Source organism: Mesoplodon bidens (assembly GCF_964165515.1).
Source record: "Mesoplodon bidens genome assembly, chromosome: 4".
Taxonomy (NCBI): Eukaryota; Metazoa; Chordata; class Mammalia; order Artiodactyla; family Ziphiidae; genus Mesoplodon; species Mesoplodon bidens.
This window is the reverse complement of record NC_138160.1, coordinates 50,658,328-50,684,352: the sequence shown is the minus strand read 5'-3', so window position 1 is coordinate 50,684,352 and position 26,025 is coordinate 50,658,328. Positions and strand designations below refer to the sequence as shown.

At 37.6% G+C, this 26,025-nt stretch overlaps 1 protein-coding gene across 2 annotated transcripts in view; it reads right to left on the bottom strand.

Moving 5' to 3' along the window:
• IPO11 (importin 11) overlaps positions 1-26,025 on the bottom strand; it is a 205,800-nt gene that overhangs the window by 56,950 nt on the left and 122,825 nt on the right. For both annotated transcript variants that reach the window (XM_081233555.1, XM_081233554.1), the window contains exon 27: positions 18,133-18,254. In XM_081233555.1, the coding sequence (XP_081089681.1) occupies positions 18,133-18,254 (122 nt within the window). The remainder of the gene's footprint in view (positions 1-18,132; positions 18,255-26,025) is intronic.

The window sequence follows — 26,025 nt, the reverse complement described above, 5'->3', positions numbered from 1 at the left end:
TTTACAAAGGAAAAACAAAGAGTACTTTGAATGGAGAACAGGGAACCCTCCTACACTGTTGGTGGGAATGTATATTGGTGCAGCCACTGTTGAGAATAGTATGGATGTTCCTTAGAAAACTAAAAATAGAGCTACCATATGATTCAGCAATCCCACTCCTGGGAAACGATGAAAACTCTAATTTGAAAAGATACATGCACCCCAATGTTCATAACAGCACTATTCACAGTAGCCAAGACATGGACGCAATCTAAGTGTACATCAACAGATGAATGGATAAAGAAGATGTGGGGCATGTGTGTGTACACACACACACACACACACACACACAAAACGGAATATTACTCAGCCGTAAAAAAGAATGAAATATTACCATTTGCAGCAACATGGATGGTCCTAGAGATTATCATACTAAGTAAAGTAAGTCAGACAGAGAAAGACAAATATTATAAAGATATCACTTATATGCAGAATCTAAAAAATGATTAAAATGAACTTATTTACAAAACAAACAGTCTCAAAGACACAGAAAACAAACTTATGAATACCAAAGGGGAAAGAGGGGGGCTGAGGGATAAATTAGGAGTATGGGATTAAATAGATACACTACTGTATGTAAAATAGATAAATAACAAGGATTTACTGTATAGCACAAGGAACTATATTCAATATCTTGTAATAACCTATAATGGAAAAGAATTTGAAGCTGTACACCTGAAACTAACACAATATTGTAAATTAACTATAGTTCAATAAAAAAGAGAGAGTGCTTTGAAGGTACTGAAAAGCGTGCCAATTTACAGAATTTGTCAAAATTCTTGTCAAAGAAGCTTAGCATAGTCCAAACACAGAGACTAGCCAGCAAGACTGGTGCAGAATGACTGAGTAGGATGAGATAAGACTCAAGAAGTAAGCCAAAATTTTGGCAGACCCTGTAGGGCAAGTTACTCCATGGAAGCCACTGAAGAGTTCTCAAGTAGGAGAGGGAAAAGGTCATTTATCTCAGGTAGGAGAGGGAAAAGACCTTATATAAAGATGGTGGAAGTGGAAATGGAGGCTATGGATCTGAGATACATTTATAGGTCTAGTTAACAGCTTTGGTGATGGATTAAACGTGGGAAGTTTCTGACAAGAGTAATTGGGTGTTCAGAAGTATCCAAGACCGAGAGGAGCATAGTGCATTGGTTATCTCACCTCCATCAAATATATCCAATTCAATAATATTACTGAGAACCTACTATGTTTCAGGCATTGTGCTAGACTGTAAGGATACTAAAGATAAACAAAATCCTGGTCCCTGATCTCAAGCAGCTCAAGATACCCTGAGAGAGAATAAATGTTCAATTGAGATACTCATTTTAACGATATCCTTCCTGACCATGTAAGGTATTCTGTAAGCAAGTATCCTATGTTTAGTGTTAAATAGAGGGGAAACAATGTGTACAACATGATCATCATCACAGGCAACGTTTATTTACTGAGCATATACTACTTTCCAGGCATTGATATAAGCATTTTAAACATATTAGCTCACTCAACATACAAAATAATCCAACAGTTTAGTTCCATTTTATAGATAAGGAAAGAGACAGAGATAGGTTAAGTACTTTGCTCAAGGTCACACAGTGAATTTTAAGAGCGAGAATTCACATCTACCCAGTGTGGCTCCAGAGCCTGGACCTTTAAGCCCTTCACTATATCTCAACACATGGGCCTAACTTCTAAAACGCCCAGGAGGTAAAATACAGAAAGTAGAAATAGACAAGTAACCCAAGATAAAAGATGCACGATTCAGTCAAAAAAATTCAAGGAGGCAGAAATCATTTTTAGACATAGAAATTGGAAAGAGTTTTGACAAATGAAAAACTGAGAGATAAAGAAATATCAAAGGAGAGCAAATGATATCGTGAGCCAATAAAACTGTACCTTTAACTACCTCAAACTCTACCCTCTACCCTCTTTCTCCAGTTTCCCTTCAACCTACAGACTGAATTCCAAACATTTTTCTCTGGCCTATAATAGATAAGGGGGTTTAAGGGCCATCACTGATGAATGTTAAGAGTAGCAAATACAAACTAAGGGTCAATTCTATACAACCACTTTGTAAAGAGTAGTCAACAAAAGCTTCTTCCTGGGTTGAAATACCTGCCAATTCCTGAAAAGTGAAATGGAGGCAACAACAATAATGAAAAGAATGAGTAAGTGCTCACACGTGTGCCCAAGGGATGTGCATGAAACAGCTGCAGGGAGATAAGAGTCTTTCCTCAAATGGTGGCATGGGTCACATTTGGACAGACTGAATGGGGGAAGGACTCAGAGTAAATGAGGGAAAGCCTCAGGAAAGCCTAAGATGGTACCTTCACACACTTGGTCAAAATGACTGATGGGGGGCCTCCCTGGTGGCGCAGTGGTTGAGAGTCCGCCTGCCGATGCAGGGGATACGGGTTCGTGCCCCGGTCAGGGAGGATCCCATATGCCGCGGAGCGGCTGGGCCCGTGAGCCATGGCCGCTGAGCCTGCGCATCCGGAGCCTGTGCTCCGCAACGGGAGAGGCCACAACAGTGAGAGGCCCGCATACCGCAAAAAGAAAAAAAAAAAAAAAAAAAAAAAAAGACTGATGTAGTAACATTAATAGTGGTAGCAGCGTTACTTGATAGATAGTAGCAATGACTGATAGAGTAACACTCAATCGTTTTGTAAGAAGCTTTTGGCAGGAAAGTGCTCTCTGCAGGAGGCCCCTTTTGTCACTTTAGCAGAGCTATATTGTCACTAACCTTAAACCAGGCACTCCCATGCTCTACTCATCTCCAGCCCTAGCACACCTTTCAAATCTTTTGATCACACAATACCCTGCCTAACCTGTGGGTTCTTTCCATAGATCAAAGAAGTAGAAATGAAGAATAAATAATTAACAGATGACCAGATCTCTTTCCCAGCTTCCCCTTCAGTAATCTTAGGAGCAAACTGTGTGAACAAGATAGCATCTAAAGAAAGATCACAAGAACCGACAAGCTGGCAAGCAGGGAAAGATGGTGATGACTCTGACCCCAAATCTCAACGATTAACTGAGATTACTTCCCCTTTTTCTCTTTAAAAACTTTCATGGCCAAGCAGAAACTTCAGAGTTAGTTTCGGGACACAAGGCCGCCTTCCCCCCAGATTGCCAGCTTTCTGGTTAAAAGCAATGTTTTCTATTTCTACCAACACTTGCCTCTTGAGTATTGATTTTTTTTTTTTTTTTTTTTTTTTTGCGGTACGCGGGCCTCTCACTGTTGTGGCCTCTCCCGTTGCGGAGCACAGGCTCCGGACGCACAGGCTCAGCGGCCACGGCCCACGGGCCCAGCTGTTCCGCGGCATGTGGGATCTTCCCCGGCCAGGGCACGAACCCGTGTCCCCTGCATCGGCAGGCGGACTCTCAACCACTGCATCACCAGGGAAGCCCTTGAGTATTGATTTTTGAGTGGTGAGCAGCCAGACCTGTTTGATAACAATTTATTGAGCAATCATATGCATTACACTTTAATAGGCATTAAATATACATTCTCCAATTTATCCTAATAATGACCCACAGGTACTAGTTCAAATGCCTCACTGTTGAAACATGAGAAAACTGAGGCCCAGAGAGGAAAAAGTGGTCCAATGTCACACAAATAGTAGGTAGAGCATGCATCTCAAGTTAAATTTAGCTTTCCTCTCCATCACACTGTGTCTTTTTCTGAGACTCTTAGAGTAAAAGCAGAAGCCCAAGGAAAAGAATCCCAAAAAGTAAGATGCTCCTCAAGCTACGAAAGTATTTACCTACACAGGAAAAATCACAAAGTACACAGGATTCATGATAGAAAAAGTCAAAGGACTTTTTCTATTCCTTAGTTTTTATGCCCTTGTTGAAACTAGCTACTCTGTAAAAATTATTTTTCTATATTGCTTCAGGGCCTAGACCCAATCAATACCTCATTCTCAATCAGAATCTTCTCTTATTCTCATTAAAGTTTAAGGTCCTGAAACTTCAAAGCAATCCTATTCACTCACAGTATTGTTTTCTTGGGTTATCTGTTTAAAAGAAGCTTGATGCCATACAATGGTTGGTGATTAGTTAACATTACCCAGGTCTACAAGATGACTGCCACATTATCAAAAGTTTGTTAGAAGCCCTTATCTAATTTGTAGACACAGCACTGGTCCTAGATGCGAGCAGAGCATTAAGAGTGTAGTCCCAAAGTCACAAGCATTCAGGAACTCTCCTAAGCAACTAGGACAGGAGATGGAAGACATAAGTAGTTGTTGTTCTAAGAAGCCAGGCTGCACTGAATAATAATGTGTAAACTGAATGCACAGCATGGTGCCCTGGCACATGATAGAAACTTCAAAAATATTGCTGAATGTTTGTTGTATCAGTATCCCAGGCTTGATATTAGAAAGGAAGGTAGGGGCACTTTAGTTCTGCTGTATGTTTCAAGGGTAAAGTGAATTTGTATTGGAAATGAAAACCAAAATGGAGTAAGGCCCGCAGAATTGGCAAACTGTGTGGAAGGAACGGGATCTGCAGAGCTCAGCAGCGGCGAGGTACAAAACAAAGAATCGCTTTGCACAAAGCCAGAAGGGATACACTGAAAGAATGATCAGAAAAGAATAATACATAGAAGTTGCCAGGCTGCCACCTGCTAAAGAAGAGGATGTGTCACCCGTACCTGCCGCTGGAATTTCTCCCCGGGCAGAGGAAGTAGTGCATGAATACCACAAGATGCACAACTTCACTAACAACCGAAGGATTAAAACCATAAGAAAACTACTGTGCAAATACCTACCAGAATGGCAGACATGAAGACACAGTATCAAATATCAGCAGGATGTGGAGCAATGGAAAGCCTGGTGCGCAGCTGGGGGTGCAACCACTTCTGAAACAATCGGGCCTCAGAGAGCGAAGTATGTTCACACAGACCCACAGTGTTCCTCCCAGCTTAACACAAACCCCCCAGCCCTGCACCAGGACACATGGACATGGACTCTGCAGCCACAGGAGCCAAACCTGAAAGAACCTGAAGGCCATCACAAGCGGATGCAGAAATGAACGATGCACGCTCCTATAAAGGAATATTCCACAGCAATGGAGTACATTTTGTTTAAAGGTAGTAAAACTATAAAAATTATTTTTAAAAAAACCTATATTCACAAGATGAAAGAATCTATAATTCTGGCACCTAGGGATTGTCGAATGCTCCTAAAAATAGATTGTTGTGGAAGTGTTTATTGTAAGGAAATTGACATATTCTCTAGGAAGGACGGGGTGAGTGGGCCTGCTACATTTTCTACACTGAAGACAATTACAGGTTTTGATTCTACTTCTGTTAAATCAAGTGGGGTTTCATTGGATTTCTGCTACTGCGGAGATCATCAAATTCTGGGTAGCGGTCAGGAGAAAATTAGTCATAGATGTTCTCATGTAATAATTACTGTTGAAAGTGTAAATGATCCATTTATCAGTAAGACTGAGAACAGAAAAACTGGTACATTACTTCATATGAGATTGTATGTTCTACTGTCCCTAGGGCTCCAGTGAGTGTGTATTTTGAATCTGAAGCTCATCCAGATCAGAGGATGGAAAAAATGGCTAGGTGTGATATGGCTAATATAAATAGTATGCCTACATTTATATGAATTCGTGGATAAGATATGGGAAGAGGAATTCATGTTGTAAGAGCCAGAGTTAAGGCTAGCATTGGGGCAATAATATATAAGTTGATTATGTTGATGGACATAGTAGTTCTTTAATAAGTAATTTGAATACCTCAGCAATGGGTCGTAGTCATCCATGGGGGCTGATGATTGTTGGCCCTTTCTGGGTTTGTATAGCCTATGATTTTCCATTTAGTTAATATGAGGAATGCTATGGTGAATTAAATTGGGTAATTTGTGAAAGAATGTTGATTATAAACATATTCTTAGAAAGAGGACTTGAACCAGTGCAGATAAAGGTTTCAGTTTTACATAATTACTGGGCTCTGCCAACGTAACAAACCCTGTTCTACAGTAGGGTATGTATAAATTAATTGAATGTCGATTATATCATCATTTAGTTTGCAGACATTTTGTAAAGTAAGCTGTATTGCTCTTGTCCTTTCATACTGGAAGAAATCTGCAATAGACAGAAAGCAACCAGGATGACTCCAGTCTGAACTCAGATCACGTGAGACTTTAATCGTTGAACAGACAATTAATAGCGGTTATACCACTGGGGAAAAAAAAAAAACAGAATGGACTATTTCCATTCAAATTCTAAGGTGAGAGGATAGGAACACTTCAAAATACTTTCAAAACTACCGAACTATTGGGTGGGGGGGAGACACTGGGTTTTCAAAGGACCTGCCAGAAGAACAAGTTGACGTTCGGCTTTAAAAAGAAAGTTTTATAAATGATTATAACCCTTCAATAAAAAAATCACCAAGCCAAGGAATTAATAATTTACCTCTTTTTTTCAGAAAACTACTCAGTGAACATGCAATTATGGCACCAACTGTCCATCTTCCTAAACCATCTTGTCTACACCCTCCAGCTTCTGTTACCAAAAGATACGTGTGCATAGCCTAATCAAAAAAATAAAAACATTAAAAGCTGCATTATAGAGGGGTTTTTCCCCAGTTAGACTGAAATGATTTGAACCAATAATTACTGCAAATTGCATTAGGTTAGATGCAAAGGAAAACATTAATAATCCAAAGATTATTCTTTTGAAAATCTAAAAGCATCTATCCCATTAGTAAAACATATATTCACAAGGAGATGAGGAGGAGAACCTCAACAGCTGAGGTCCTGAATCCTCAAAGTACTATTTTACGTGCTTCTATTTTCCCTACATAACAATGAGAGAAAGAGAAATAGTCATCATTCAATATACCCAAGGAGGATTATTCATTGTGTGGTCAACTCTGGCAAAATAAATATCCTAAACAACTTCCCCCTTGACACCTCACTGCCCCTTTTCACAAATTAGTATATAATCAGATAATACTAGGATATATGCTAGGTTCTAACTAGGTTAGAAATCAGTTCAAGCTAAATCTTCAGGGGAAAAAACAGCAATAATAAGAGCAAACACCATAAAACAAAAACCCTAGACTATGCAAGGACATGTCCGTTTTCCCCACAGTAATCTCACTATTTAGCATTCCACAGACATTCAGTAAGTATTTGATGGAAAAGAGGAGGGAGTGATCATTCACCTAAAGGGCAGAATAATCACTAAGGGTGCCTTCTGCCACTCTGATTCTGTACCTAGAATACTGTATGGCACACTGAAATAGCTCAGCCAAGGCTTGATCATCTTGCCTATCAAGTACACACAAAAAGTAAAGAATAAAATGCTTTCCATCAGTCCTCTCAGATTGGCTTCTCCTATCTCTTCTCCAGAGGGGACACAAGAGTTTGACACACATACACAGCATAGCTTTACAGTGGCAACTTTACGTCCAGTGCCATCTCAACCTACTTACAGAAACCCATTTATAAAATCATACCTCTACAATGTATAGGAATCTGTTGTTTGAAACTACCCATTGCTCTAATCTACTTTATTGAAAACAAAAGGTAATTCATAACTAATTCACTTTAGAAATAATGTCTCAAAATCTCTCATCTTTTAAAAAAATTATGACACATAATATGTGTAAACAAATGTGTTCACTAATGACTCTTCATTCCAAAATTAACCATCATTATCATGGAAACAACAAATGATGCAAAAGGATTGTCAGCATCTACTGAATGTTTATTATTAAAGGCCTTGGGAATTTCTTTAACTATACTCTTTGTATAACCTGTGCATGTATTGTTTTAACTGTAGCATTGTAGAACACTATAAATTGTTTATTATTCATTAACAGTAAACTGATATTCCAAGAAACCAAGTGACTTCCCCAGTGTATGAACAAAAATTCAATTCCAAATCCCACAATCTCACACTCCCTCCTCTCTAAATTTATGAAACTATATTTAATGCTCAAATGACCAATTTAAATTTAAATGACACATCCTTTTCAAAGTAATACATCTAAATTCATTCCACATTTTTTTTTTTTTTGCTAAGGGTATTGAACAGTCAGGTATAACATAAATAAATAAATAAATAAATATAACTATACGCACACACACGCGCACACGGTGTGTGTGTGTGTGTGTACGGTTGGCCAGAAACTTCATGTTTTCCATAGATCTTACAGAAAACCCAAATGATATATATATGTGTATATATATATATATATTTATATGTTGACTTTAATAAACAGATTAAAAGTATGCCTAGGGCTTCCCTGGTGGTGCAGTGGTTGAGAGTCCGCCTGCCGATGCAGGGGACACGGGTTCGTGCCCCGGTCCGGGAAGATCCCACATGCCACGGAGCGGCTGGGCCCGTGAGCCATGGCCGCTGAGCCTGCGCGTCCGGAGCCTGTGCTCCGCAACAGGAGAGGCCACAACAGTGAGAGGCTCGCGTACCGCCAAAAAAAAAAAAAAAAAAAAAAGTATGCCTAAAGTAGCTCCATTCGAAGAACTCCTAATTTGCAACAATACTACAAATCAGAGTATACATAAAAACGCCCCTCTTAAAGGGCTGCTAAATGTGAACATCTTTTTATGGTGTGTTAATATGATAAAATTAAAGAATGATCTATTTACCTCAAAAGGTGCACTTTTTAAAAGACTGACCAAAAAGTATGCTTTACTTCCAACTAGAACTGACAAATTGAGAGATCAAATTAGCTTAATTTTTCAGGCATAAACAGTCTTTAGATGTTCAGAAAAAAATGTTATTTAAGTGGGAGAAAAAATAACACACGATTACAGTGTAAATATTTATTAAATACATTCAGTTAACTTACTGTGCACCTACTATGTGTTAGTCATGGTGCTAAGAACAAGAGACAATTAATACTCAGTGTATTGATTCTGCCTTTTTATTTTCTGTATGCTGATGCTTTGACAGATGGGACCTTGCTTAACCTGGAAAGACTGGCCCTCTTACGGATAGCCAATTCCGAGAGATAGAAAATGGCTGCCTTTGAGCACATATTTCATACACAAACTAAGTGATCCAGAGCTCTTACTCCAACTATCAAGCTCTTACACTCCATGCCACTACCTCCCTTCTCCTAGCTAACCTAGGGCCAGGTACCAGACAACTCATGACAGTCCCTACACCCTGTAGCCTACTAAAATTACTCGAACTTGCCAATCCTAAACCGGCTGACCCTTGCTTTCCCATCCCTTCCCACAGAAACCACAATAAAGGCTCTTGCCCACATTTCCCCCCCTCTCCCTCTATCTCTTGACCAACCCTGGTGTTTCCCCATGTGGTTCTGTGTGGTGTGGTATGCTCCTTCCTCTTGGGAACTGTGAGTAACAAAAACCTTCAGTGGCAATTGTCCCTGATCTGCTGGCCTTGCCGTATCTGAAAAATATTAACACCTACAATTTAAAGCACCCAGGGTCTACTATGGAGGCTTTTGTATTTCGTAATGTTTATTGAACAAATAAATGAATGAATAAGCCAAGAATGAATGCTGGCAGCAAACACGCAATAAAACACTAGATCAAAAATTAAAGACCTGAATTCTAGCATAAAGACCTGAATTCTAGCATTTTCAATATGTGATAAGTTGGGCAGCAGCAAATTTACAATGAGTAAATTATCCGTAACAGTATTGCTAGATGAAAACTAGTAACTGCCTGATTCATCTCAGAGAATAAAACCGACTCTCCCTTGAAGGCCTTACTTTCCTAGGACTTATGCTCTATTCTCAGCCTAGCTCTCCAGCTTTACTATTCTTACTCCCTTCGCTCTAATGGCTGCCACACTGGCCTTCTTTCAGTTTCCTGAAGGTGCCCTCACCCCTCCAGCTACAGAGCCTTTGCCCAGGTTGTTCTGCCTTTTTGGAATACTCATTCTCTCTCAACTCAATTAATTAGAGATAATTTCTCTCAGCAAACTAGAGTTAATTTCTCCTCTTCATATCTCAGCAAACATTTCTTCAGGAAAGTCCTTCTGTACTGCATTAATGACCTAATCTGGCAGCTGCACAGTATCCATGTCAACTGTTATCACTTTTATTCTGTAGTTCTATAATTCTTTAACTTCTGTCCTCTTCACTTGACTGTTACCCCGCAAATACAAAAACCACATTTATCCTCATACTGTTCCACTGCTACTCATTAACATTAGGATATTAGAAAGAAAACAGGTAGCTGGAATGTAATTAAAATAAAGCAGTTTTATGCCTCACTGGTCAAAGTATTTAGAGAACATTCCTGGTAATAAAGAAATAATCTCTCGGACGCTCCACCACATGCTCTGAGGTCGATTAAGGTCTGTGCCTGCACCAGTGCTGACTAGCAGACTCACCAACCTGCAGGCGGGGGCTACCAGGCGTGGAGCCAGGCACCAGTGGCAATGGGAAACCCAGTTACCAAAACTGACTCTAGATGAGAGAACCTAACAGACCAGTAACAATGGAAGAAATTGAGAAAGTTATCAAAAAGCTACCATCCCCCAAAATACCAGGCCCAGAGGGTGTTACAGGTTAAAAAAAAATCCTTCATGAAGAAAGATCTTAAGCAACATGATGAACTCAGAAGCTCATGAAAAGAGGCCACCAATCCTAATGTTTTAAAAACAAGATACATCACCTCATATTGCGAATGTTAGTGAAATGAAGCATTACTTGTGTGGATTCTGTGCAGCTTTCAACAATGTAGCAATCATTGGGCTTCCCTGGTGGCACAGTGGTTAAGAATCCACCTGCCAATGCAGGGGACATGGGTTCGAGCCCTGGTCCGGGAGGATCCCACATGCCGCAGAGCAACTAAGCCTGTGTGCCACAATGCTGAGCCTGCACTCTGGAGCCCACGAGCCACAACTACTGAGCCTGTGTGCCACAACTGCTGAGCCTACACTCTGGAGCCCGCAAGTCACAACTACTGAGCCTGCGTGCCACAACTACTGAAGCCCGCACGCCTAGAGCCCATGCTCCGCAACAAGAGAAGCCACCACAATGAGAAGCCCATACGCCACAACAAAGAGTGGTCCCCACTCACCTCAACTAGAGAGGGCCTGTGCACAGCAATGAAGACCCGATGCAGCCCAAAATAAATAAATAAATTTTTTTTTTAAATGTAGCAATTGCATTTCCCATTGGAAGGTCCTCTTTTGGCAAGAGCTGTATGAAATCAAAACCCAGGATGCAGTACTTCAGTTGAGAAGGGATGGATTTCAAAACTTGCACCATGGGGCTTCCCCGGTGGCGCAGTGGTTGAGAGCCCGCCTGCCAATGCAGGGGACACAGGTTCGTGCCCCAGTCCGGGAAGATCCCACATGCCACAGAGCGGCTGGGCCCATGAGCCATGGCCACTGAGCCTGCGCGTCCGGAGCCTGTGCTCCGCAATGGGAGAGGCCACAACAGTGTGAGGCCCGCATAATGCAAAAAAAAAAACAAAACAAAATAAAAACCTTGCACCATGGAATCCTTACCCCATTAATGGAGAAGGCAACAACACTAGCACTTATGTTTGGTCTGTATGAGGATTTATCTTGCCTTCTCCTTAAGCTTATCAGTACTCCAGAGTTTGCAACCGGTAGGTAGCATGGCAGCAGTACTTGCAGGGATATAACAAAAAGCAATTTTCATGCCACCGGAACGAGTTCAAACATTGCTTCAAGACCACAAGTATCATGACAAATTTACACTTGTCAGGCTTTCAAGGCACCAAAATGCCATGGAATTAGAGAGTGTTATCAAGGCCTGGTGCCTGTTCTTTTCAGTAATGGATTCAGCAAAGTCCTTTTTTTGGCCTTCGAGGTTCCATCAAGGAACATCTGCTTATGGCAATGACTCACAATGCTCATTTGGTCAATGATATTATCTGTGGAGGTCTACAGGGTGCCATGTTGGAATCTTGTTTTTTCCAGTTAATATTGTAAAAACTTAAATGCAGTCTCAGATTGATGGTGAATTTCCATCTTTCCCCAAGGTTTTCCAAAAACTCTGGTTAAAACAGGACAGGAATCTGACAAATCTTTTCAGAGGTGCCCATCTCTTGGGGCATAACTGTCGCAACTTATGAATTCTTGTTAAAGATTATATGAAAGAAATCAGTTAAGTGCCACTTATCAACTGAAGAGACCAAAGGGAAATGCAGTTTGGCCTCATTCTTAATCGGCCAAATACAAGTTGGTGTCATAAATCCAGGGCACAATGAATAATGGGCAAAGCTGCTTTCCTTAAGCACCAACAAATTCAGAATAGACACATTCAGTAGGAAAAAAGAATGGCGGGGGGAGAGCAAGAGAGAGGCTGGGGACAGGGATGAGTGAATAAGGACTGCTGAAGAGCACATGGTTCCTTCTGGAGGTGACGAAATGTTCTAAAACTGATTGTGATGATGGATGCACAACACTATGGATATGCTAAAGAGTACTGAATGGTACACTTTAAATGGGTGAATTGTACGGTCTGTGAATTATATCCTTATTAAGCTGTTATCATACACATACACAAAAGATGTTTCTAAAACGTTTTTCTTGTGAAAGACGTAAAAAATTAAGAACTAATTTTTACTGAAGTAAAGCTACTAAAATATTAGGTTAAGAATTTACAGATAAAAGAAAATAATGTAAAATGCTAAATAAGAATACATGACCTAGGAGTAAAAAGATGCATCCTATTTTAAAGGATGAAAATAAAATTCTGTCACATTAAATACTCACTTAGGAATGGTCAGTTTAAACCAAACATAATTCTGGTAAAACAACACATCCACAATTTAAAAATTTTAAACTGCTTTTTATTTAACTATATTTAAACTATAACAAAATATTAGTTTGGAACCTGTTACCTTGATTCTACTAGCCTGTTTTTTTTTTGTTTTGTTTTGTTTTGTTTTTTTTTGCGTTACGCGGGCCTCTCACTGTTGTGGCCTCTCCCCTTGTGGAGCGCAGGCTCCGGACGCACAGGCTCAGCAGCCATGGCTCACAGGCCCAGCCGCTCCACGGCATGTGGGATCTTCCCGGACCGGGGCATGAACCCGTGTCCCCTGCATCGGCAGGCAGACTCTCAACCACTGCGCCACCAGGGAAGCCCATACTAGCCTGTTTTTAAAGCTGTAAAATGACTTAGAAAATTACCTTAGAAAATTTATACAGAATAATAAATTTCCAAATGCTGATCATAATATATACTATTCTTGAGATAGAAGAGAACTATGGAGAGGTACTAAGTGTCCAACCCAAATCTGTGTAGTATATCTGATACCAAGAGGACTTTATTATAAGGTAATTTCACCTGGAAAGCAAGCCATCATAGCTAAAAACCCTGTTGCTTTGTCAACCTCTTTTGAATTATTCAACTAGCTTAAGTAAAATATTCCCCATTAGTGACTTCCTTAAATCTAAAAAAAAAAAAAAAATCAAAAAATTCAAAATTCTTAAAATGCTTAATCTCAGAGAACACTTATTCATATCTGAAATTCTTAGAACTGCATTACAAAAATGTGTCTTTTAAGTTAGACGATGAATTGCTATTTCAGAGAACAGAGTCAAAGGAAAGTTTGATTATTCTCATTCTCATCTATGAAAGTTTTTGTTTAATCTATATCTTTGGAGGAAAACATTAAAAGAGTTATATGTAAATAATGGTATCTTCATATAAACATTAGCAGAAGAAAATATTACTCCCTTTATGTATAAATAATATGGACCCTAAGAAAGGGAAAAAATTCAAACTTGAAATTATTCCAGCTACAAAACAAAAAGGACACAAGACAACTGTACTGCACAACTACAGAAAGAAAAAAAAAAGGATTGCTCTATGTTCAGAAGGTGACCAAGAAGATATACTAAGAACGTCTGGAGAAGACATGGACAAAATCATGTATCCTTAAGTTTAAGTGACAATGCAGAATACTACAAAAGATCATCAAGCTGAAGGTGACATGACTTTGACATATGTGGTTAGCATATTTTTAATGAATTAATGAACAGATAAACAAATACTCAATATATTAAAAATGTCCTGAATTTAAATTAATGCATGTACACAGAGACTTAAGCTTTTAGAACTTTACAGTGCAGTAAAAGGATGGATGGATGAGAGAGAGAGGAAGAAAGGGATAAAATAAAAACAGCTAACCTCATCTATCCAGACAGTTTGACCTCAATATGTAAACTCATTTAATCTTTATAATACTCTCATTAGCAAGATATTATTAGTATCCTCATTTCAAAAACAAGGAAACTTAGGCACAGGGAAGTTATTTGGCCATGGTCATTAGTGACTAGTGGTGCTGGAATTTGAGTGTGGTCCTAAAGCCTACAGTCTTTAACAGATTTCTGAATATGAAGTAGTGGATCATGGTAAAAGATAGCTTAATACAATAGTTTCCCAAATGGTCATTCTTTAGATCAGTGACTCTAAACTGGAGGTGGGAGGTTCTACTGGCATCTAGTGGGTAGAGGCCAGAGATGCTGCTAAATATGCTGCTATGAACAGCAGCCCCAATATGAAAAAATCATCTGGCCCCAAACTGTCGATAGTACTGTGGTTGAGAAACTGTTTTAGAAAAGTGTTATTTCTGCATGTGAAAATCCATTATAATAAAGAAGAAGAAAATAACATTTCCCAAGGTAGCCTGATTCAAAATATCATTATCAATACATTATTCTCTAGACCTGCTTATTTCAGGCAAAGGAAATGTTACACTGCAAGGTCTAAAAGAAACACAGGAAGAGGAAATTACTATTATGTAGGAGGTTAACCAGGAAATATCACTGGGGATGTGGATGGGGGAAAAAATTTCCCCAAACTCCATCAACTATGTACCTATAAGTATAAGAAAGGTTATAATGGGAAATGATAAAACTGCTGACCTAAACGTCAACATTACCTTCCACTAGAGCAGGTGACTATAAATTTTCCCAAGTTATGTCATGGGCCAATGATAATGTGGCAAACTTAAGTTTTTTTGGTTGTTTTTCAGATGGTCACATTTTCTGTATCTATCAATGCTTCTTTAGTCATTAATCCATTAAGGACTATAAAGTTAAATCATTATTCTTTAAAATTCTATTACATTATTCAAGATTTTCTTGGTACTTAAAATGACATGAATTCACTACCGCCCAATAGATTTTTCAATACTTCATTTTAAAAACATAAATAAGATCTGATTTTCCCATTCACAAAGCTATCTCTTCACAATTTTTACTTTCTTTTCTAAATTTTTTGAATTTATTTTTCTATTGAAGTATAATTTACAATGCTGTGTTAGTTTTTAGTGTATAGCAAAGTGATTATATACATATTTTTTCAGATTCTTTTCCATTATAGATTATTACATGATATTGAATATAACCCTGTGCCATACTGTAAATCCCTGTTGCTTATTTTATATACAGTAGTGTGTATGTTAATCCCCAACTCCTAATTTACCCCCACCATAAGTTTGCTTTCTGTGTCTGTGAGTCTATTTCTGTTTTGTAAATAAGTTCATTTGTATCATTTTTTTAGATGCCACATATAAGTGATATCATGATATTTTTAAATTTGAAAATTTAATGCTTAAGAAAATTTCAAGCCTTAATAAAATTCTGTCCCTCAATTTATGCAGACTGACATGAGCCCCAGTCTAAGTATTCTTTTAGACTTATAGAAGCCTTTTTTATTTTCTTTACAGACCCAACTATTTCCATAACTTAAGTATCAAAAATGTTTTTGAATCACACACATAAAATTAAATATTGAAGGCAACAGTATTATCATAAAAAGTGTAAAACAAATATGCTTTAGATACAATTAGGTATCTTTCTCACTTTTTTTTTTTTTTTTTTTTTTTTTTGGCGGTACGCGGGCCTCTCACTGTTGTGGCCTCTCCCATTGCGGAGCACAGGCTCCGGACGCGCAGGCTCAGCGGCCATGGCTCACGGGCCCAGCCGCTCCGCGGCATGTGGGATCCTCCTGGACCAGGGCACGAACCCGTGTCCCCTGCATCAGCAGGCGGACTCTCAACCACTGCACCACCAGGGAAGCCTCTCTTTCTCACTTTTTAACCTGTGTCATTTCAAGTTTTCCCTCAATAATCTCAGTACTTTATGTTAGAGAAAACTCTAACATGCTGTATTAACCTTAATACTTTTTTTCCATCCATTAATTTACTGAGCAAATGTTTACAGTGTTGACTACTGCCAAAGAACAGGTTCTTTAACATTTCCATTTTAAAGGCCTGAATAAATCTCTAGTCAGTGTATTTCCACTAAAAGAAAGGGAAAGAGCAGTAAGTTAAAATGTTGGTAACTTCAATTTGATTTCCAAAAATAAATAAGACACCACTCAGCTTCACAGGGAGGAAATAATGTTGGTCTTCTGTACATCCACCTGGGAAGCAGCACACCTGGTAGTTCAAAGAGCAAGCTCTGGCATCAAGCTGCCCAAGGTCAAACTTTGCCCTATGACATGCCACTTGCCAGATCCTAGGCAAGTCATTTAACATTAAGTTATTTGTTTGCTCTATAAAAAGAAGACAATCATGCCTCTAACTGAGGACAGTTTAAAACTTAAATGAGATATAAATGTAAAGTACTTAGCAAAATATAATGCATATGGTAATGTAAGCATATAAGGTAGGGGGTCCCCAGAGAAAGAGAATCAGGCATGGCTTTGACATAAGAGAAGCCATTTTTTGCCTAAGTCATTCTGTGATCTAAGCCTGGCCACAATGCTTAACCTTAAGCAGGACTTGGTAATAATGATCTTAAGGGAACAAAAGAACAAACTGTTATCAAGCAAGAGAAGTAGCAAGAGCAAAGATAACAAATTAGTTGTAAAAACTCACAGTTCTGTTTCAATAGTAAAGACTAGCATGAAGCACTTTCTTGAACAGTTCTGCAGAATTTAAACCTCCTAGCCACTCAACCTCCAGATCAACTGGAACGTAAGGGATGATGATGTTGACCTTCACTGACCCCCATGACTTCAATCAACCAAAGCTTCGACTCTGTCAAACACCCAAGCACCTTCACAAATATGCATGTACCCTTAGCTTAAAACTTTCCAAATTTTGCTGTTCATGGAAACACTCCACTGGGAAAGATCCCCAGTGCTCTTCTTACTTGTTGCAAGTAATAAATCCTTCCTTCTCCCAGTCTCTGACTTGGTTCTACCTTTTGGCTCGACACCCACCAAGAGGCAAACCCGGTTTTTGGGTAGCAGTTAAGTGCTCAAAAATTATTATCTATTGTTATGGGATTAGGACTAAATAATTACCTGTGTTCTTAATCCAAATTACCATACCAGAAATAAATAATAAAATTTTTAGAAGAATTTCTAAAGCTAACTGCACTTATTTCACTAATTTATCACTAGGATAAATGTGCTCTAAAAATTCTCTAAGACAAAAAGATCTAATATATCATTCTTCTCACACAGTATCAAGTCTTAAAAGGCCTGCTTTTATGCCTTTAAAATTAAAAGTAGCCCCCAAAAAAGCATATAATGCCAAACAAAGACAGAGATAAAGGCAAAAAAAAACAAACAAACAAACCAAGATACTCTTCAAAAAATGTCCAAAATCTAAGCGTTTTGTATTTGCTTTTGGAAATTGAGAATTTTAACAAAGTTTTACCGTAAACTATATTATAATGACTTCATCTAAGTAAGGAGAAAACAATAACTTGTAAGCTTCTTTAGAGATAATCCAAAATAAATAACAACAAAATTATGTAACAAACTTTTGAATTACCAAGAGGACAATATATTTTATGAAGTGCTACTGACATTGAAATATTATATATTTAATATATTCATATAAAAAGAGGACCTAAAATAAGTCTAACAAAATCTGGTTATTTTAAAAAATGAGAATTCAGACAAAAATGGAATTGGTAAAATGAACATAACCAAGTTAAACAGCAGTGCCCACCACTCCACGCACATCTTTTTAGATCTAGACCAACACTTGCCACATCATTATCTACTAACAAAATTAGCATACATATGCATAAAACAGCACTGCCCAGCAACACACAGCAATACCAATGGCCAAAACAGTGCTAACATTTTGATGCTTTAACAAAACAAATTTTAAGAAAACATTTCCTCACCTATTATCAGATGGCAGAAGAGAAAGCAAAGCCAAAGCTGAAAGTTTTCTTCTTTCAGGCTGGGTAATATTGTCCATGCGATCAACCCACATTTCAATCATATTTCCCAAAAGCTGGTCCATCTGAAAAAAAGACCAGGAGGCATCTCAAATATTTAAAATGCTATTTACTTGTGGATAAGTACTGTTAAAGGCTAAAACCTCATAAGGAATGGCTAAAGTTCAATTCCAGCAAACCAGAGAATTGGAATATAAGAATTTGGGGGAAGCCTTGAGCTGGAAAAAAATAATTTGAGCAAAACCAGAAAATGACTCTAATTAATCTTGAGAGCCAATTAACTCTGAGAGCCAAATAGACTTGTTCAACTCATCTAGGCTAAGGGTCCAGTTGTTTGGTCAAATACTAGTCTAGATGTTGCCATGAAAGTATTTTGCAGATAAGATTAACATTTACATGAGTTGACTTTAAGTAAAGATTACCCTAGATAATGTGGGTTAGGTTTCATTCAATCAGTTGAAAGCCTTAACAGCAAAAACTAAGGTTTCCTAGAAAGAAGAAATCCCGCCTCAAGACTGTAACATAGAAATCCTGCCTGAGTTTTCATTTGCAGCCTGCCCTACAAAATTAGAAATTGCTAGTCCCTGCAATCATATGAGCCAATTCCTTATAATCCACCCCCCTTCTCGTGTATATGCGCCTCTACATGTGTATATTCTCTCAATCTCTCTCTCTCTCTCTCCATATACACAGAACCGGTTCTATTTTTCTGAAAAACCCTAACTGATACAGTTAGAATCTATAAAGTAAAACAGGACCAAGTGTACTCATCATGTAGACTGAAAGTGGGTCCCAGGGTTTGCTTATAAACACCTGTACACTTCTCGCACCTTTTAAAGAATGCATTTAATATCAGAATCTGTACTTCATGGATTTTAGTAATGTAAGATCAACCTTGAATTCCCATACTTTCCTACTTTTGTGCTTCTACATTTTTTCAAAAAAATGCTTCAACACATTTTTTTCAACACATTTTGAAAAATAATAAACAGTCAAGGAAACACTTATTAGTTTAAGGCAATTAATTATACTTGAGTTCCCCAAACTGTGTGCTGTGTCCCAAGATGCCACAGTAAACTCATAAAATATTTAAAATTATTCAGAGAGGGGGCTTCCCTGGTGGCGCAGTGGTTGAGAGCCCGCCTGCCGATGCAGGGGACACGGGTTCGAGCCCTGGTCTGGGAAGATCCCACATGCCGCGGAGCGGTTAGGCCCGTGATCCATGGCCGCTGAGTCTGCGCGTCCGGAGCCTGTGCTCCGCAACGGGAGCGGCCACAACAGTGAGAGGCCCACGTACCGCAAAAAAAAAAAAAAAAAATGTATTCAGAGAAACCTAATGACATCCGTCACATACTGCAAAAACTACTAGTTCAAGATAGTACCCAGTTTTAACATTACACTCCTTTTGATGACTTCATATCTTTGCAAAGTACTACCAAAAAATCAAGGTAGAACAGAAGATGAAAGTAGAGGTATCCAATATGATTCTAAGGTTTAAGAACTTGGGTGTTGCCCAATAGGCATACACATTCCATTAATCAGTAACTGTGGTTATTTAAGAATGAAATAAAGATATTATTCTTTACATTTTTGTGTATAATTTTCAATAGATACTAAGTTATTAGGACATGAATACAAATTAATTTGTTTGGATCTAACTACTTAATAAAAGGAACAGTTAGCTATTTATATTTCTTTTAGCCTAGAGGCATTGTGAAAATAATACTAACATATTAAGGGCACAATGAAGCAATACAGTCCAGTAACTGCTGATTTATACCATGTGTCTTCAATTTGTACTTAATTTGGAAACAAATGGCTCAGATACTTTATAGATTTACTGCAATTAATATCTAGTAAGCAAGATTTTAAAAATAAAGCATAACCATACAAAAGCAAATATCCAGTTATTAAAATGTAATATATACAACTAAAGCTATAGTAATATATGCGGTTGAAATGAAGATGCAATCAGCAAAGACAGGTATTTCTATGGTCTAATTTTATTTATTTATAACTTACATTTATTTCCTCTACTATAAAAATATTTAACAGCACAAAACAAAAAATAGAAACAAGACAACTGTAACACATGTTGATGACCATTTATAGCGAATCATAAAGCAAAAGAAGAATTCTGCAGTATTTCAGAGAACTAATTTCTAAAATCAAGGTATTTCTTAAGCAGCATAATAAAAAGATGATGAGATTTCTCTACCTTGATAATGTATGCCAAAATCTACCCTGGCAGATCATGCTGAAGCTACCACGATTAAATAAATATCTACCATAGAAAGACAGAATTTTATTTCTGACTGGTTCCATCATTTTTACTACTTTAAAGAATATGAGTTATAAATGCTGTCTATAAGAATTAAGTAATTTTATATAATTATATTCTCTGTAGGAACAGAATAATGTTTATGCAAATGGTGATCTTTTTTTATTTCTCTCTCCAAATGTTTTCTTAGTCTAACCTTCATACCAGTTGCTATTCAAGCAATAAAATGTCATTTTTACGTAAAATTTCATGAAACATCATTCACTGTGTGGAAACAAAAAAGTACCTTCAATCTCTCTAGTATTAGAAAGATGTGTGCTGTTTCAAGTCAAATACTTAGGACTGATTAAGGAAAAAGTCTTATAATCAAAGTAGCAGGTCTTGAGGAAAGTCATCTTCTTACCTTGTAGAATTGAAGTTACCAAAATGTTTCACTCCTCCCCCCAAATTTATAAAGTCTAAATTAAGGAATATTGCCAGAAAGAATAAGATGACAATGTTTCTAGAAAACAAGGAAATACTTAAGGAATAGTTGAGTTCAGTCTTAGTTTTACAGAAAGATAAACAGATAATATTACTCCAATTACGCAGCTGCACACAACTTATTGCATCTTTATAAAAAAGTTATTTACCCTAGAAGCATACTGACATTGTGAAAACAATTTTAGCTTTGAACATATGCATTTGCTGGCTCCCTCTGAAATCCCACTAAAATGAGAGTAAAGAAATATAAAAAGCAAACAAATAACCCCCCAGGGTCTATAAAAGAGGAGAAACTACATGGGTAAAGATGGCTACGAGTTTTTGGAAGATGGCAGGTGAATGAAAGAGTGGTAAGTGATTCGGCTGAACAGAAAAGCCTGGAACCAAACTGCCTGCCAGAGGAATAATAATCTAATGCAAACAGACTTGGTTCTCAGAACCTTGCAATCATCAGGCCACAAAGAAGACAGAGGTGAGGCACAGAGCTCATAACAGGAAAACTAGCTGGGAATGTGTATAAAGAACAATTAGAACCTTCTAGATTGCTTTCCCCACTCCTAAAGGAGTCAAAAGATACAGTATCTGCAAAAATAAAATCCAAGAAGCTCCAACTCAAGGCATCAACAACAGGGGGAAGGCAAGGTGAGAAACAAATTAAAATCAGATGACTTAAATAAAAATCAGGACGCTGAATGGCGAAACACCCTCATCCCAAAAGCCTGTTTTCCCATCCTGAATTCCACAACACTTGTTTACACCAAGATAGATGCTATCCCTCAGAAGAGGAAGCCTAAAGAGAAAAAGGGCCTACAAATACTGTCATTTTCTAGCAAATTTCCCTACAGCAAAAGTAACATTCTTCAATACCCTAAGGCTCTAAATTCTAAATTATGTTATCAGTCTAAAAAGTTTTCTTCATTCAATATAAATAATGACTCTGAAAGACTCTGACTAGCAAATGCTTAGAGGTGGAACTGTTCTAAAGGTGACTTCTGCAATGAACCCAACTTCTTTCCTAAAGATATTAAATCACTCTTAATTAACTTGGTTTTCTCTACTATCTGACAACTGTTTTCAAGTGTTTAGAAGAGACAAACCTTTCTGCAAAATCCTTGCTTGCTTCAAAGCTATCTGGATTTACTGGAACTCATTTTCCTAGTCCTATTTAATTCTGATGTTCTTTAAAACTGTGCTCACAGTCAAAAGTAGCCATTTGAACTACAATAATATTTCATTCTCTTTCATTCCCGTAGTCTCTAGACTCAAACATGATGGCTTGACAATTTCTGGTCAAATTCTTTGTGAAAAACATTTCTTCTTCACATTGAAAAGTGAAAAAAGAAGTGTTCCATGAAAAGCCAGTGCTCTAAATACAGTGAGAGAAATAAGACTAAACCTATAACATCTCTCTTCAATCCTTCATATTGTCAAAGGGTTGACATAGTACCAGCACCAGCCACAGGTCATTATTTCTGTATATTTTGATGTTTAACCCAGTGGAGGTGGTGGCCTACTCTCGTGTACTTTTTTAAATGTAAACCTAAGACATCTGCAATAACGGAAACATAGGACATTTCAGAAAATTTTCCACATGACTTTTATTTATTTTTTAATTTAATTTTGATTTTATATTGGAGTGTAGTTGATCGATCACATGATGACTCTTAAATGCACAGCACCTAAAGAACTATCCATTAGTTAGTCTGCCCTGGATTAGCAAAGCATATTATTATGGGTAGAAAGATGGCGTTAAGCACAGGATAGCACAGAGGCAAATTTCCTTTAAGGTCTAATAACAAGTAAAACTATGTTTTCAGATCTTCTCCATTCATGCAAATACATACTATGCTAGGTGACTCATTTCCAGATTCAAACCATGCTGCTACTAACAATCACTTGAGGTAAAATGAAAATTAAAATATTTAAAAATCAAAAAGTAACTATAAATTAAAAATTTTTAATATAATCTTTATTTTTTACACAAAGTGATATTTTAACACTGTCTATCAAGCTATGTAGCACAAATCATTATCAAACCATTTTAATAATTTCTGCCTTTCCACCACATGAGGACTCAGTGAAAGGTCAGCAGGCTACAATGCAGGAAATGGCAGAATCCAACCACGCTGGCACCCTTATCTTGGACTTCTGAGCCTCCAGAACTTTTACCAACTGAGGTATGTACCCCTATATACAGAGGAAGCCATGAAAAGAGAAATATGGTACATCTCCCCAACTCTACCATCTCCTAGCTTTGTGACCTTGGAGTTCACAGTCAAATGGAGAAGACAAGCAAGTAAGCAATTCTGTAATTCAATCTGCAAGACCACTCAGCTGACCTGTAGAAGAGGGACTGGAGGAAGCCCAATATTAGAGGTTATCGTAATATTCCAGTCACGCGAAAAGCACTTGGGCTATGGCAGCAGCAATGGAGGTGAAAAGAAGATGGATTTAACATGGCTTACAAAAATATAGGGGATGAAGGAATAAGTTAAATGATACCAGGACAGGGCTCAAAGTTCTTTGGGATAACTGGCCCAGGCCCTTAAATAAACTAAGGCCACAGGAAAAAAGGATGGAGGTGGGAGAGCTGTTCTATAATAAAAGATGAGAAAACTTCTGAATAAATGAGAGAGAAATACAGATTAAGCATAATGGACACACAAAAGAAGAAATGTCAGAGGACACTGAGTGCTCAAAGAAGACAGAAGACCTTGATGTAAAGATACTGGGACTGGATTGGAAGGAAAAGGTCAGAGTTGGCCTCCCTTAAAGGAGTGACTGTGGCTGGAGATAAGCAGTCAGTGATTAAGTCTTAGAAAATGCTTATGGTTTACTAGGAAGTGAAACCCATGAGACCAAGAAGTAAGTCAATGGGAAATTAACTTACAGTGTCCTGGAACCTAAAGAAGGGAAGAATTTCAAGGAATGTGTGAATGAGTGTGTCACCTAAAACCAAAAGAGGAAGTTTCTGTGCCCTCCAATGAGGTTTATGTTATACAAATATAAAACACGTATATAGTTACACACATATACACATAAATACATATGTATACACATATATGTTTGCATGTTATAGGTTAATCTAGCTTGATTCATCTAAAAGGCTTGTCTTTTTCCAGACTTCCCTGGTGGTCCAGTGGTAAAGAATCTGCCTTTCAATGCAGGGGACTCGGGTTTGATCCCTGGTCAGGGAACTAAGATCCCACATGCCATGAGGCAACTAAGCCCACGCGCCACAACAACTGAGCTTGCGCGCCACAACGAGAGCCTGCGTGCCACAACTACAGAGCCCACGCGCCACAACTACAGAGCCCACGCGCCACAACTAGAGAAAGAAAACCCACATGCCACAACTAGAGAGAAGCCCACGCCACAATGAAAGATCCCGCAAGCGGCCTCAAGGAAGAACCCGCGTGCTGCAATTAAGACCCTACGCAGCCAAAAAAATAAATAAATAAAATAAATAAATAAATAAAAGATTTGTCTTTTTTGCATTAAATTTCCTTGGTACATTTGTCAAAAATAAACCGACCATTAATGTGTGCACCTATTTTCCAACTCAATTCTGTTTCATTGACCTAAATGTTTATTTTCATGCTATCCCACTTTCTTGGTTAGTGTAGGTTTATAATAGGTCTTGAAATCAGATAGTAACATATATCCTTCAACTTTGTTCTTGTTTAAAGTAGGTTTGGCTATTTTAGGTCCATTACATTTCTATATAAATTTTAGAATTAGCCTGCCAATTTCTACCAAAAAAGAAAAAACTGTTTAGGGAAAATTTGTATCTTAGCAATAATGAATCATCTAATCCATGAGCATACATATACATTTATTGAGATGTTTTTTAATGTTCTCAGCAATGTTTAGTAGTTTTTACTGTACCTGTCTTACATTTTGTTAAGTGTATCCTAAATATTTCTAGGTTTGAATGTTATTGTAAATCGTGTTTTGAGAATTTCAGTTTCCAGTTGTTCACTGGTAGTGAAGAAAAATAAAATTGTTTTTTATATATTGACCAAGTAACCCATGACCTTAGTAAACTGAGTAGTAGTTTTACTGGAGATAATAATATACAACCATGCTGTTTGCAAAGTGAGTCAGTATTACTTATTCCTTTCCAATCTATATGCTTTTATTTGTCTTTTTTTTGCCTTGTTGCACTGGTGGGGCTCCCAGTATCATAATGAATGGAAGTATTGATATATCAAATCTGTTAGAATTCTGCTCATTCTACTGCAAATATTTTGGATATTAAAGCTGAGAGATCTGTGATAGATACGTTAAATCACTTTTTTGTAATTGACTATATAAAAGAAAAAATTATGAAAGTGAAAGATATTATGAAAATTAAGAAATGTGAACTATCATTCAACCAAAACGAAATATTAATTATAAGAAAAATTGTGTAATTATGTGACCGCCCCCCTTTTGATGACAGATGAAAAATATATTGAATCTTTAGGTTCTTTCATTTACTGTATCCTAAACTTGGCTAATGATGGTTGTAAAGCTCAGCTCATTGAAAATGAAATAAAATTAAACCAATTAATATGACTTTTGGATAAACAAATATGACTTTTGGATGAAGTCTAAATATCTCTAAATATCCCAAACAGCATTTAGAAGAACTAGAAAAGCTCTGAATAGAACTGCACTTAGTTTAATAGAAGATGAGAGGTGATTCATGACTAGGAACATTAAGACAAATTACTACTTTTTGAGATTACAGGTTGCCTAGTGACTAATACTTAGGGAGGAAATTGTTGAAAATATTTGATGTCATTTTTTTATGTAAAATCTTGACTCAAACTAGAGTATTATTCAGCTAGTATCAGCAGCATCAAATAAAGAATCATATTTACAATTTTTAAATATCAGCAAATGATTTAGAAATCACTGTTTCATGTGCATGTGTATAAAATAAACTGATATCTTTTTCCTATGTTTTCTTCTGGAAGCTTTTACAGTTTTAGCTTTTTTTTTTTTTTTTTTTTTTGCGGTACGCGGGCCTCTCACTGTTGTGGCCTCTCCCATTGCGGAGCACAGGCTCCGGACGCGCAGGCTCA